This window comes from Malus sylvestris, chromosome 12 (genome assembly GCF_916048215.2).
Source record: "Malus sylvestris chromosome 12, drMalSylv7.2, whole genome shotgun sequence".
Classification (NCBI taxonomy): domain Eukaryota; kingdom Viridiplantae; phylum Streptophyta; class Magnoliopsida; order Rosales; family Rosaceae; genus Malus; species Malus sylvestris.
Window position 1 is genome coordinate 30,727,271 of NC_062271.1, and position 14,695 is coordinate 30,741,965.

The window sequence follows — 14,695 nt, forward strand, 5'->3', positions numbered from 1 at the left end:
AGCTTTTTTTTTTCACCGAAAACTGTGAAAATAAGTTGTTTTTAAGTGTTTACCAAACATCTTTTTTAGCTTAGTTTTTTTTTATACCCATTTTTTATAAAAGCACCTCAGTACCAAATCAGTACTTAAGATGTTGTTGCAGCAAACCTAAGGTCAGTAGCGAAGGGAAGGTGGATGCATTGGATGTATTTGACCCCAATAACTTACTTTTCCACCAACTAAATTCAAGACTTCGCCACTTAAAACTTCTGTCTAGTGGTATTCCTTTTCACTTATAAGTGAGAGATCTTAGGTTTGATTCTTTTCAAAAGTGAATTTGAACTACATTAATGTAGATAATATCGTTTGTTAAAAAAAAAAAATTCCCCGCAAAAATTTTGAAATTTGCTTGACAATTTTATATATGTTCCAGGTAATTAAAGTCATTGTCTTCCATTAACCAATATGTGTTTAATTTGAGCATTTGATGTTATTATACATTGAAAATAACATTTGTGAAGTCTCTGGTGTATGTTTATTAAGCATAAAAAAGACCTAGACTTAATTAGTACCAACAAAATACAAGAAGTTGAACATAAAAGTAAGCTTATATGCATGTCGTGCGGTCTATTATCCTAGTAAATAAAGTGTAAGTTTCTACTCATGCGTCCTAATTAAGTTCGAAACTCTCATTCCTCTAAATTATTGTAATAGTTTCTAACTCCCATAAAAAAGATCTCTGCAAAAGTATACTAAGTCTCTAGTGTAATCAGTTTTTTTTTTTTTTTTTAAATTTCCGCCCCCCATTGCAATCAAATCCTGGCCGCCACTGCCTACGGTGCTACAATTTGCTTTCTAATGGCTGCTTGAACTGCATACATAATCTACAAAGCAAAGCAATGCATCAACTTAACATACATATTGAAGGGTTTTTCTACGGTAGGCGTTAATATAGGTGTACCAAATTTTATAACAAAACGTGTGCAACTCAAATGTCTTTCAAGGACCATAAAACATTGTGCACCCGTGAATTTTTGTATAAGGAAAACTCAGCAGAAAAACTTGAATAATCAACAGGCACCAAATGATAATTAAGTTTTATAAATTCATTGTCATTTTTTTTAATACGATGATATATTTACATTTAGGGCTCTTATAATGCTACTGATAATGTATATAGACCGGTGGAGCAGCCTAAGCTTCATCTACGATTGAGGAACTCGAATGGAAGAGAAGGATTGACGTCGAACCGCAGTTAACAAAATGTCCCAACGACGATTGAGGAACTCGAAGGGAAGACAGCGAGATATTGCAATGAACAAAAAATTTCAAAGGCTGAATGCTCCATCAGTAGGAAGAGATCAAAGATGATGCTTCCGGCAACCAAGATTTCGGACCACAAGATAGGGCAAATTGCAAAGATGGGTTGTAATAGTTGGGATCTGTTTTAACATCAGCAAATATCAACAGAAAAATTGTACTGAAATTCAATGCAACAACGAAAAATTTGGACCCAAACTTTTTTTTTTATCGTTTCTTTTCTTTGTACAACTCTCTTTGAAGAGAACATGAACAAACTATACATGAAAATTTTCCTTGTTCTTCTCCTTGTAAATATTTTCTATTACAACTCAACAAAGTTTATATTTTTTCATCGAAAGCCCGAGCTCTATGTCTTCATGAGAGAAAACACGACTTAACCTCTTCTGATTTCGTCTAATTGTTCTTCGATCAGAGCGGGCAGCAGCCTAAGCCTTTCGCTTCCGAACCCTTCATGATTCTCAACCTCTTGCACGAGGCGATGAACATCTCCCACGGAACATCTCCAAGCAGCATCCAATCTCCATCTCTGTCTTCATAAGTAGGTACAAATTCTGATCTGTTATTGTACCCTAAATCCTTCTCACAATAATCACCAACTTTGAACTTGAACATGTCTTCCAACGCTTTAAGCAGTTCAGTATACCCTCTGTACACCTTCAAATCTATCTTTCTTAGATAAGGAGCTCCATCCATGCTTATCTTGACATAAATCCCGGCTGCCTCCGCCTCGGTTTTCTTCGCTTGGAGGCAGGTTTTCCGGTATGATCTCACCGGCGGCCACCCTACTACTTGTGCCCTGAAATACATAACCAGATTAGTTTAAGTTGTTTGACCTCAAATTAATCACTAACCATGTTATTTAACAACCCTAATCATATAATTAGCATCTAGTTTATATGTAACAAGATTGCTTACTTGGAAGGTGGAGGCTGAGAAATTTGCTGGTCGGATCTTTTGGCGGATGAAGAATCATTGTCTTCGTCGTTCATGTCGGGTTGCAGTGGTCTTTTGTTGCTCTTGCTAATCAAAGTAGTAGAATATGTGTTCTGCTCGGAATCCTTGGTGCCCGGTAACCCTAATCTTAGCTCTGTGGCTTCAAGATCCTGCGCAAACATTGCCATGATTTCTCTGTGTGTTTCTTCAAAGATTGTTCTTCTGCTCAAACTTTGACGGTGAACTAGCAAATAACCAAGTCGTGAGTATTCGGTGATGGAGGCTTTGAGGAGAGGGGAGATGAATATAATTGTGTGGAGGGCAAATGAAGATGAATGGTATTATATAGATTAGAAGTGGAGATAAAGTCATAAAGTTCAAGGACACTGTCTAGGGAAATTAACAAAAGTTAGGTACTTGCATCTTTCTTCCTTTTGCGCGTGCATGCCACATTGTTACACAAATTTTACGGATGGAAGGTAATACGTGCTAAGGGTTTTTTCAAGTGATAACTTAACATGGTATATTGTTGAACTGTTGATAGAAATTAGATATGTAAAGAAAATTTTCTTATGCATTTTTGTTACAAGAATAAAAATAGGAATGTGTAACAATTATTTTAATTGACCCCAGAATTTGTATGTGTAAGATATAAAATGGTCGTGAACTTAAGTTTTAGAACTGAATAACCATTTCAAGACAAGAAATCGACATTTTAAGCTTTAAGTGATGATTCTACACAGTAAGCAAATAATCAACCATGCCAACACATGTTATTTGAATTGAAGAATATTGATTAAAAGTTATGCGTTGTCTTTAAGAAAGATCGAACATAGTGCACAAAAAATGACAGTTAATTGACAATCTGATCTCATAACATGCTATTTTACATGTAATTTACATGGATGTACGTAAAATGAGAAAGTGGATGTCACGCACCATAAAATAGCGTGGAAGGAGCAAAATTAGGCAGGTATGAATTAGACATGGGCAGCTATGGTGTTTGTAACACGAGCGGCACATTTGAGGCGGTTGTCCTTCCAAATTGGGACAAGCTTGGGACAAACCTTAGCCGCCCAAATTGAAGACTTTGATTTTCTAATCCAACGACCCAGATGAATCAATCGATTCCGCGGTATCTGGGACCCTCGGATCCAGAAGGGCTATGGCTGGTGGGTGCATTCCATGTGAGGTTTGGGACCCACATGGGCAGTCGTTGATGGGCATGGCATGGTGTAATGAGAGGATTTGGATTTTATCCGAACTATCTTAAAAATTCTCACATCTTAATTATTTATTTTGTATCGTGAAATCATAAATTATTTAATTTTTTTATTTAAAATTAAATACAAATAATAATGAATGAAAACTGATGGTATAATTATGATAATCAGTTAAGATGTGAGAATTTATAGGATTCCTACAAAATAGATTTGGAGAGGATCCTCTTCCGTAATGGGGTGGTCCGGGCAGAAGAATGGGCTTGACTTTAATTAGGGCAAAAGTTAGGGCATGTTTTTCGGCCATGAGCCCTTGCATCAATACGCTCCGTTTCCTTCGAGTCCACGAATATACTTTTTTTTTTCTAGATGATACCTTTATTAACCCTATGTTTTAATGATATTTTTCTCGATTTAGAATTGAATTTTTTTATTATACTTACGTGGATTACAAATAAAATCACAACAAAAAAAAGATTGTATGTAAGTTTTCATATTCAAATCGCTTAAATTAGCAGCAGGAGAACCGTACTAACTTGACGCCGTTACTATTTTAGGGCTCCACATGAGAAGAAAAAGGGTCTTAGGGTTATTTCGTGATGCACATAAACTGAATCCCACATCCCACATAATAGAATATCGTTGCATAACTAAAATATTAAAATTAACTAAAATTTAACAAACAATGTCAAGATTCATTATGGATGAATATAGCAATCTAAATTAAGGCTTTGATTGATTGTATCTGTTTATATGAAAGTATTTCACAACCTTCCCCTTTTTTGTGCATCTCTTGTCCAGTTTTGGTATTATGAAATGGCTTTAGAGGTAAGAATTATTCACCAATAGTTGTGAGACTATATTCAGTTTGTATACATTTAAATATAATTCCTTCGGAGAAATGTTGGATTTGTGTAGAAAGTTAAGTGAAACCTATAAGAAGCATGCTACGATTAGTCACGAACATATGTGTAAACTAATCCTAATCATTTTTACTTTTATGACATTGCGTAAATAGTTGAATTTAACTCACAGTATGCATGATTGATCTGTAACTTCTCTCAATTTTGACAATTATTTAGAGGGAAGGGCCAAACTAACAAGAGACACAAAGGGTCCACAAGTTTTCATTAATTTTATTTTCATGACAACAAATAATGAGCCCTCCTTCGGCCGATGATGGTCGATAAATAAGACCCCATAGAGTTAGGTTCACATCCTTTGGGACCCGACCACAACGAGCCTCTTTTACGCCATCTCCAGCTACACACACACACACACACACATATTTCTTCATCTTCATCCTTGCCTAATATTATCAATTTGCTTATGTTGTTAGTTTCTTACAGGGCTTTCATATATAAGCTAGCTACTTTCTTTCACTTGTCAGCTGTGACCAAACATATTAGTATATATAGTTTCTCATAACGCTACTTCAAATTCTTCCAATTTCAAAGTATAGGTTGTAAATGTTGGGTAACATTGGATAGAACAAAAGAAAAAACAAAGAAGTGCTGCGTCATTGGCTTTATGTACACAAGTAAAGATACGTATTAGTGTACATGTAGAAGTAGTTAGGTTAGTTCAACTGCAAATATATTGTTCAATGTGACAAGAGAAATACACAAGCCGATTCAGAGATTATGTTGTGTCTAATTCTTCATTGGCCATGGTTTTGTTTGTGGCTAAGCTTCAAAGGCTGACATGTATTTGTTGTATGGTAAAACTTCAACTTCCTTTAACATGTACAATATTTGTTTACTACCGGTTTTTAGTAGCGTGTTACACATTAGTTGTCTTAGAGCCTCGTATTTATAGGCATCTCCACCTTGATTGAGGCTTGATTTGGTCTTTATTTTGAACTCAATTAATTGATGAAATCACCAAGACTTGATTTGGCCTTGGTTCGTTATTTGACTTCATCAAATAATCTTGATTTAAATCAAATAAACCAATCACATTTTATCCTTAATTTGGTCGTCATCCTTGATTTGACCAATCTCTCTAATTTGGCACTCATTTTGTTTATTATTTTCTTTAATTTAAATCAATTAATTGCTAAAAGTCGACGCGTGCCTCATGACTCGTCCGGTTTTAATAAGTCACATGTCATATGTGCAACTTGACCCATATTTATTTCACCAAAATTTACATTTCTAAGCATATGATAAATCTAATTTGAAATGGATCCTCAGTTTCGTTTTCTCATTAAATTCTTGGCAAGGTAGGAGGGGGACAATACACTCGTGACCTCAACAAAGCCACGTTTAGGATTTTTATTTTTTGCCTTTTGAACTTGATGTGAAGCTTCTGATAAAAAGACATGCCCATGATGCTGTGTGTTTTGATGGGAAATAAACGGTTGTGAATAAAGAGCTCTCCGTATACGAACAGTAGATTGACTGCTGTTCCGTTTGGTTCCACAGAAAATTTGCTGTTCCGGTATATAACATTTACAGGAGCTTTTGAAGATAGATCTTGACCATTGGATCTTGACGGGAACACCGACGACAGAAAACTTCACTAGATAAAATACTCCCATAGCATCTAGAGAATCCGCGATAAAAATGTGAAATTCAGAAGCTGCAACTGAGTCACTGAGACTCGTGGACCATGAAAGAAGAAGAAAAGGTTAATTCAAGCTTCAAGCCAACAGCATCGCCCTATTAAAAGCACACGTGTGGTGTCCGTCTGTCCTGTCTTCTGTTCGATGCTGATGGATTGTTGTGCTGGGTTTTTTGGTTCCATGCTAATTACTTCACACGTGTAGGGTCTAGAGAGGTGTAGGATGCTGACAGTTGGGTCCTGGATATTTGAAGGAGAAGGGTCCACGCCACACGAGGGACTCTCATTCTCTCTATTAAGTCGTTTGTTTGGTGGTGGAGGGCAGGCCCCTGCCATATGTGTTTTTCTGAGTTTTTGTGTTTCGTCAGCTTTTATGAGAAAATTGAATCAAAGATGGAGCAGTTTGTTTCTTGTTGGCCATCCATGGCGATGGATGAACCAGCCATGAAATATCATGCAACATTTAACATGGCCTATCACGCAACATTTAACATGGCCTTGTGGCCCATGTCTATAGCTTTCTGAAACGTCCATCCCTGCAACGGTTGCAACCCTAGCTCGTTGCATATGCAAAGATGTTTTTATTTCCTTATTAGTTGATTGCACGGTTAGCACCTAACAATTTGAACTAAAACTAAATGTTCCAAAAAACTTCCAACACCAAACATCCGACAAAGCTTTAGCTTTCTTCCTCTTTCCTAGAGACTCATAGAGTTATTTTCAATGCGTTTGTGCTGAAAATTTTATTATTAATTATCTTTTGGATGGCGTAGTATAAAAGCCGTTGTTGTGTTGTAGTTTGTTGTCGTCGGCCCGTTGCTGCCGACTTTAGCTTCGTCTTTGTTGCCGTTAATGTGTTGTAGTTTGTTAATTATATTGATTCTTTTATAATATAATTATTCATTTACCAAAAATTTTAAAGAAATCAACAATAACGTTGCATAAACGTCATCAAAAATATTTTTATGGTGTTATGTGGATGTCATAGTACGTTCAGACTTTCCACGACTCCTCGATTTACGACATGTTTTGTGACATTTGAAAAACGTTATAGAAAGGTTTCCACATTCTTTTTCAAACGTTATGAAATGTGTTTTATCAAGACTAATAGTTTGTTATATTTGAAGAGAGCGAGAGAAAGGAAAGAGATAAGAAGCCTGCGAGGATCACAAAAAAGTTGTCGGAGGGATAAATGTAGCCCGCTAGAGGGCTACAAGTTGCCATACCGAGAGCTATTTGTAGTCATCTTTGCTTGCTGACTAGGATATAGACTCCTTATTGAAGAATAACTTACACAATCAAGCTAAAATTAGCATATAGTTATTGGTTGTAGATGATCTTAAGAGAGTCAATTTATCATTAAACAAATTTTTTTTGTATCACTTTAATTGACCGCATGTCTAATAAAGTGAAGAGGTTTGGGGTTTCATCCTAAAACCAATTGACAATATAGAAAGTAGCCCAACTTACTTATAAGCTCATGCAAGGTCTCTCCTCCTAACAATGTGTGATTCATTCTCAACATGTCTCTTCATGTGTGGTAACTTTTCAAACCTAATATGTGGACAACACAAAAGAATGGTGATGTGGAGCGCTTGTGATCATTTGACTTTACACGTGGGACAACTTGTTCTGATACCGTGAAGAAAGTTGAGGTTCCACCATAAAACAATTAACAATATGGGAAGTAGCCCACTTACTTATAAGCTCATGCAAGGTTCTTCCTCCCACCAATATGAGATTTATTCTCAACATAAAAACATATCTACTGTGTATATGGAAGCGATATGTATTAGAAAGGTGTTCAGGTATGATGGGCAGGACTCTCATTACATGGTATTTGGATACTTTTACTATAATTTATAGAACACTGGCAAATTAATATCATTATCGTGAGACTGAATCTTCAAGGGAAGTTTCTCATTAGGCATTTTGAAATCTCATATTGTTATTTCATTATATATGATCACTACAAGATTATTGATAATGTAATTTATAATTAAGTAAACTCCAATTAATGGAATAACATATCATCAGTACCAATCATGTTGCTCTTTATCCCTATTTGTAATTAAATAAAAAGATTTCATTTATTTATTTGCAAATATATAAGAACGAAAATAATTGAAGTGGTTTCAGATACTGTTTACCGAAATCACATATAAAGTCAGCAACAAAATTATGCATGCCAATGGTGTTTGCAATTATTCAACATTTGACATGCTTAGATTCTTTACAATACCCCTTATCTTAACAATATTTACACTACTCACGGGAAATGATAAGAACAACTGTAATATTCTAGAAATTATAAAAGGGGAAAGTTTTCAAACTATATACAAAACTAATTATAAGTTATTCCGACAAAAACAAACTTATATGGTGTCATATTCCTCTAACGATAAATGTCTCATTAGAATTTGAAAAGACAAAAATTAACAGAAGATTTGGCGCAAATCCAATCATAATGTAGTTTTAACCTCATTTAGTAAGATAACACTTGATTATTATTTTTAATCTGAAATCTCTTTCTGAATTACTAGATCAATTGCCTTTATTTTGTTTTATTTATTTATTTTGGTTAATAATTTTTTTTCCTTTTTTTTTAATCTAATACTAGCATTTGCCTACACACTTTGTGTGTATGAACACATTTTTTTAGAAGATGAAAAGGAGGGAGGGAGAGAGAGAACGTGGGGCGTGAGAGATTTTTGTTTTTGGTTTTTTGTTTTTAATATTCAAGGCATTTCGGTGATACTTCAATAAAAAATAGTAAAATTTAAACCTGTAAAATTACATTATTGCTCAACATTTTTTTATGTGATAAAAGACTAATTAATTTTTTTCTTTCTTTTTTAGTCTGATAAAAAGAATTTTATAAATTAATAGAGATATAGTACGATGTGATGGCTCAAAAAATCTGTCAAGCGAAAAAGAAAAAGAAAAAAAAATAGGAATCCCATCTGGAAATGGAAATGGCACCTAATGTTGGTGGTTGTGGCCCCCAGACGGTCAGTGCTCCTATCATCTTCTACAATGGAATACCGCAGAAATGCACATGGTTTTCCCTCAGTCGATAGAGTTGACTTTTCTCACGCGTTCCCATCTCTCTCCCTCCTCTTTGCATGCGATATTCGCTCAAGGTTCATGCGTACGGCTAAATCAAAGCCGTCGGATTCAATGATTCATGCAAATTCAACATGATCAACGGCTTCAAATTTCAAATTTTGTGCAACGACATTGGGGTAAACTTTTTTTTTTGGGGTAAAAAATTAGGGTTTACTGTTCATGATTTGTTCCTTTTTGTTCATTTCTTGGACCTAGGACAAAAGAAAGGGATATGAGAGGTCTTTAGGGGTTAGATTTCAATGGTAGACGCATATGGTTTAAAAAGCTGCGGTTTTATAAAGCTCAACATCAACTTAATTATAATTGAATGGTATTTGAGTTAACATTTTTCGAATAAGATTGTAACACTTGTTGTGGTGGTAATGGAATAACTTTGGATAATCTTTGATATCCCTTTCAACCTTTGCTTTAATTTGTTCATATCCACAAAGGTCATCTTTGTGATATAAAAGACGTAAGCAGATGTGATATGCTGAAGTAGGTAAAAGCTTCAAAACTTGTCCATTTTTTATTTCCCGTTATGTTTTTTTTTTTTTTTAACAAAGGATATTATCTACATTAAAGGAGAGGGAGTGGACTTAGCCTTACAATAGGCTAGTAATAATATGGTTCAAATTCATCTTTGATGAGAATCGAACCTAATTAGACTTCTCACTTACGAGTGAAGAGGACCGTAGTACTAAGTGGCTTTCTGTCATGTAAAATGGTTAACATACATCAATGATACTGCAAGAAGCATATGCTTGGTAGATATCTTCCCATTTTATAGGGTGATGTTATCCACATACCTCTTTTTATCTCTCACGTATGCTTGTGAATTTCTGCTCTTTGATCATTTCCAATTCATTCGACGACAAAAAATTAAGAGGTGTGTAGAATGTAAAGAGGAGTGCGTAGATATTACCAGCCATTTTATATTTGAAGATTCACAATATACAGTAATTGCCCATAATATTTTCTTATAAACACTCATAATACCTCCACTCATTGCCAATAAGTTTCGAGTTGAAAACTCCAAGTGTAGCCAAACACATTATGTTGTGCGATCCAAGGTTAGCTTGATTCGATTGAGGACTTAAAAGAATAAAGTACTTCTCCATCGTAAAAATAATCTTTAATCTCACATAGTTTGTGGGGTGAGTATGAGTAGTTGATTGAGATGAATCCGATTATTAGGTTGATATTTGATGCAACGTGACAAAGAGAACGCATCAAATGGCTACCTTAAAAAACAAATAAACTGAAATCCATTAGAAAATATGAAAAACCCCTCAAGTTTATTGATTAATAATAAACGCAACGAACTCGGCTCTAACACCCTAAAGGCTGTTTGTAAAAATCAGATAAAAAGGAGTTGTTTTATGATGTCTCTTAGCCTTATACCTTTTAGGAGCACGTATAAGAAACGAATTAGGAAAAGAACACAAACGGCCTAATTAAATTCTTAAATTGCTGGTAAAGCGCATATCAAACTATAGAATTCAGCCTAAAATATAACACTCAGAGCCCAAAATATGCTAAAGTTAGGCTTGTTGCCGAATTTGCGCCTTTCAACTTAATTTGCAACCCACTCGCTATTTGATCTACATCAATATTGATCAATGATTATTATTCGTTATCACCAAAAAAAAAAAAAAAAAGACACTCAGCACTTTTTAATACTGGACTGGAGGTAGGCTAGCTAAAGCATATCCACGGAGACTTGTCTCCTAAAAGGAAAAAAGGACTAACATTTTGTAATAATTAGTAAAGTTAGGCAACTAAAAAACTAATTAAAAACATTAATGAAAAAAAAAAGTAGACCAATTATGTAAGAAAGAGAGATATTTTTTAAGGAGTGCCAATAACAGTTCATATTTAAATTTAATAAATTTCTATCTTCCAATAAAAAAAATAGCTTATCGTTGGATTTTAAAATAAAAGTTTAAGAATAATTTGTTTACTTAATAACGTTTTATTAAAAGATAATGCAAGAAAGAAAAAATTTTAAATTAAATTTACAAATCAAATTAAAGATAAATATGTTAACAAAATCTTAATTAATATCCAATTATCTACAACTACATTATTTAATTTGTAAATTTAATTTAAATTTTTTAATCTTCTTAACTAATTAAATTAATTAATGATAAACCACTGGTGGAGATGGAGCCATGGCAAGGAAACAAATAAGGAGGCAGATTGTCTGCCTTCTTGTTATGGTGTCTTTCATATCTCATTTTATTTATGCCGTCACGGTTAATCAACGTCAACATTTTATATTTCTATTGCTTTCTGTCTTATTATCTTTATTAAAAAATTAATATAAAATATTTACGTGATTTAATCGTAACCGCACAAATAGAAGAAGATGAGAAATGCACTTTAAGAGGAGGGCAGACAATCTGCCTCCAACAAATAAAAGGCAAACAGAGAGCGCCATGTTTTCTTGTGTCCACTAGCCTCACCACAATCATTCCAAACCTGATATCACCCGTGACATCAGTTTTCCGACAAGGCCCGAGCGATCCAGCTAACTGAACCCTCCACTTGGCATCATCTGAACCGTTTAATTCCACCTAAAGATTTCTTCAGCAAAGCAATATTCTCCCACACCACACCTATTTTCCCCTTCTTCCAAAGTTGCACGTTTTTCTCTTTGCACCCCTCTTCACAAACATCATCGAGTTGTTCAGATCCAGAAAGCTACAGCCTCAAATATTTACCCTAACACACAGAAAAATCCTAGAAAAAGAAGAAGAGAAAAAAACCCTAGAAGCACGATGGGTCGTGTGATACACGAAGAGCAGGATCAGAAATACAGCTTGATAAACTTTGAGGAGACAGAACTGCGTCTGGGGTTGCCTGGTGGAATATTAGGCACTGCTGGAAAGGATGCTGAAGCTTCCAAGAACACTGGAAAGAGAGGGTTTGCTGAAACTGTTGATTTGAAGCTCAATATTTCATCTGAAGATCAATCGGCTGGTGATGAAGATCAAGCGGTGGAGATGAAGGAGAAGAATGTTGCTCCTGTTCCTAGGTCAAATGATCCAACTAAGCCTCCTGCTGCCAAGTAAGTTCTCTTTTTACCAAATTACTTGTTTAGTTTTAGTATTACTTAGTGTGTTAGTTGAGTATTACTGTGTCAGTTGAGACGGTACAAATAATTTTCATCGAGTATTACTTACTGTTACTCGAGTATTTTTCTATTAGTTTAGACGATGCAAATGGTTTTTATCTACGGAAAGACGACAGTAAAATTGTGAATTAATTAAGTACGTGCTCATAAAACGAGCACTTGTTAAGTTGACTAAAGTTATATATTATTTCTCTGTACCAAGTTAAAATATAAATCGCTTGTTACAACTCATGAAACACTAACTTAGAAAATCATTTTGTTTGATACATTCGTTTTTTGGTTTTATTTTCCATGGATCACATGAATCCAGAGAAATAATTGCCATGAGTATGGACTACGTACAATGTTTACATTACGTATTGAATTATAGGTATTTTTTGAATGGTTAGGTTGGTTGTCGGGAAGACTAAGGAAACCAACAAAACATAAGGAATCTTATTTTGCTTTTTTTTCTCAACCACTAAACATGAATTAAGGACAACTCATCAAAAGTAAAACAAGATAGACAAGAACATTACCGTATACACGCGTATATTATTGATTAAATTCTATGAGTACCAAAGATATACTATATAATAATAGTTGATAAAGTTGTCATGTTATACCTGGAGATATATATTAGTAAAACAATTTATTGTGGAAATAACCTCTTTGTAAAGTAAGTATAAGTCTGCATGCATAAACGTTCTTCTACCGACCTTTGTAAAGTAGAAAGCCTTGTTGGTTTGAAATCGCCTTTTACATGTAATAATATGAGTAAAATAGTAACGACATGTTACATAACTATACTACACATTATTGTATTATTACAGGGCTCAAGTTGTAGGTTGGCCCCCTGTCCGATCATTCCGAAAGAACATCCTGACCGTCCAAAAGAATAGCTCTGAGGAGGGTGAAAATACCAACAGCATCAGTGCAGCATTTGTTAAAGTCAGCATGGATGGCGCACCCTACTTGCGTAAAGTGGACCTGAAGTTGTACAAAAGCTACCAAGAGCTTTCTACTGCCTTAAGCAAAATGTTTAGCTCCTTCACCATTGGTAATTTAATTAATTAATTAATCATGCTTAGTTTAATTACAAGTAACACAATTTTTTTCATACCTTTGGATATTTAGTAACATACAAGTGATAAAGCAAGTGGTACTCTAATTGATAGGGTTTTTTTCTTCAACCCACTGTTTTTCAGTTTCATAGCCTTGTTTTATGGTTTGTGATAAATTAATAAAAACCAAGGAATATATTGCTTAGAAGTAGTTTTTCATACCCTCCTTTCCTCTTAGTAATTTACAAGTGATAAAATTTTGCTTAATTTTGGAATATTGAAGGTAACTGTGGGTCACAAGGAATGAAGGATTTCATGAACGAGAGCAAACTAATAGACCTTCTGAGTGGTTCTGAGTATGTGCCTAGTTATGAGGACAAGGATGGAGATTGGATGCTTGTTGGAGATGTGCCATGGGAGTAAGTTTTTTCTTAACATTATACATATACATATATATTAGTCGAATTTAATTATATCTAGTTCAAAATTAGGCTGCACATCACTTGAAATTATGATGAACCACACATCACTAAATTTATCTTGGATGGTCACAGAATGTTTGTCAATTCATGCAAACGCCTGCGAATAATGAAGGGATCTGAGGCTATCGGACTTGGTTAGTGCCTTAAATTAAATATTTCATGAAAACTCAGAGTAATTTGTAACAATTTCGGTTTTTAATTTTTTATTGTACGAAAATTAGAACTTATTCGGCAACTGTTTTCAGCTCTCAGTTTTTAAAATCAAGCAAAATTTTAAAAAGGGAAAACAGTTGTCAAATAAGTTTAAACTAAAACTTAAAATAAAATGGTTGTCTTCTTTTAATTTGGTCTAATTTTTTCCACTGTATTGCAGCACCAAGAGCGGTGGAGAAGTACAAGAACAGAAGTTGAAGAAGTTGCTAGATTGCCGTGGGTTGATATTTCTGCCATGGACACAATCAAATGAAAGCAGACCGGCTCTACACAGATGGAGAGCACGAAGTTTGGATGTCTGTGACTCTGTATTTTTGTGCCTTTTTCTTTTTGGTCGTCTAATGTTGTTAATTAAAGTTACATGGAAGAATATATTCGGAGATTTGTTAGGGACAAGAAGCAATAATATATATTATAGAAGATGTTCATACTTCATAGTGGCTCATGTGCAACTTTCTTTATTGTCCATAGCCCTACTGTTTAATAATTATATAATATATATTGCCAGTGTTACTTGTCAATAGTGGTTTTATTCTCTCTAATTTTTAATTTGGCACCGTACATTATGCCTTGTGTATGATGAGATTCTCTGCATTATGTTTTCTTATTTTAATTTTTATGAATTTTTAATGTTAGTTTTCAGAATAATCTGACATTTCATTTTAAATTATGATATTATTAGATTAGTAA

General features: G+C 34.4%; 2 protein-coding genes across 2 annotated transcripts; one reads left to right on the plus strand and one right to left on the minus strand.

Moving 5' to 3' along the window:
- Window positions 1-1,485: 1,485 nt before the first annotated feature.
- Window positions 1,486-2,563, minus strand: LOC126594007 (auxin-responsive protein IAA3-like). Its single transcript, XM_050260205.1, has 2 exons — window positions 2,218-2,563; window positions 1,486-2,098 (listed from the first exon to the last, which is right to left on the minus strand). Exons 1-2 carry the CDS (start codon window positions 2,421-2,423, stop codon window positions 1,711-1,713), a joined length of 594 nt encoding a protein of 197 aa, XP_050116162.1. The 5' UTR covers window positions 2,424-2,563; the 3' UTR covers window positions 1,486-1,710.
- Window positions 2,564-11,704: 9,141 nt separating this feature from the next.
- Window positions 11,705-14,440, plus strand: LOC126593707 (auxin-responsive protein IAA16-like). Its single transcript, XM_050259812.1, has 5 exons — window positions 11,705-12,201; window positions 13,080-13,306; window positions 13,594-13,729; window positions 13,865-13,926; window positions 14,166-14,440. Exons 1-5 carry the CDS (start codon window positions 11,912-11,914, stop codon window positions 14,201-14,203), a joined length of 753 nt encoding a protein of 250 aa, XP_050115769.1. The 5' UTR covers window positions 11,705-11,911; the 3' UTR covers window positions 14,204-14,440.
- Window positions 14,441-14,695: the final 255 nt, after the last annotated feature.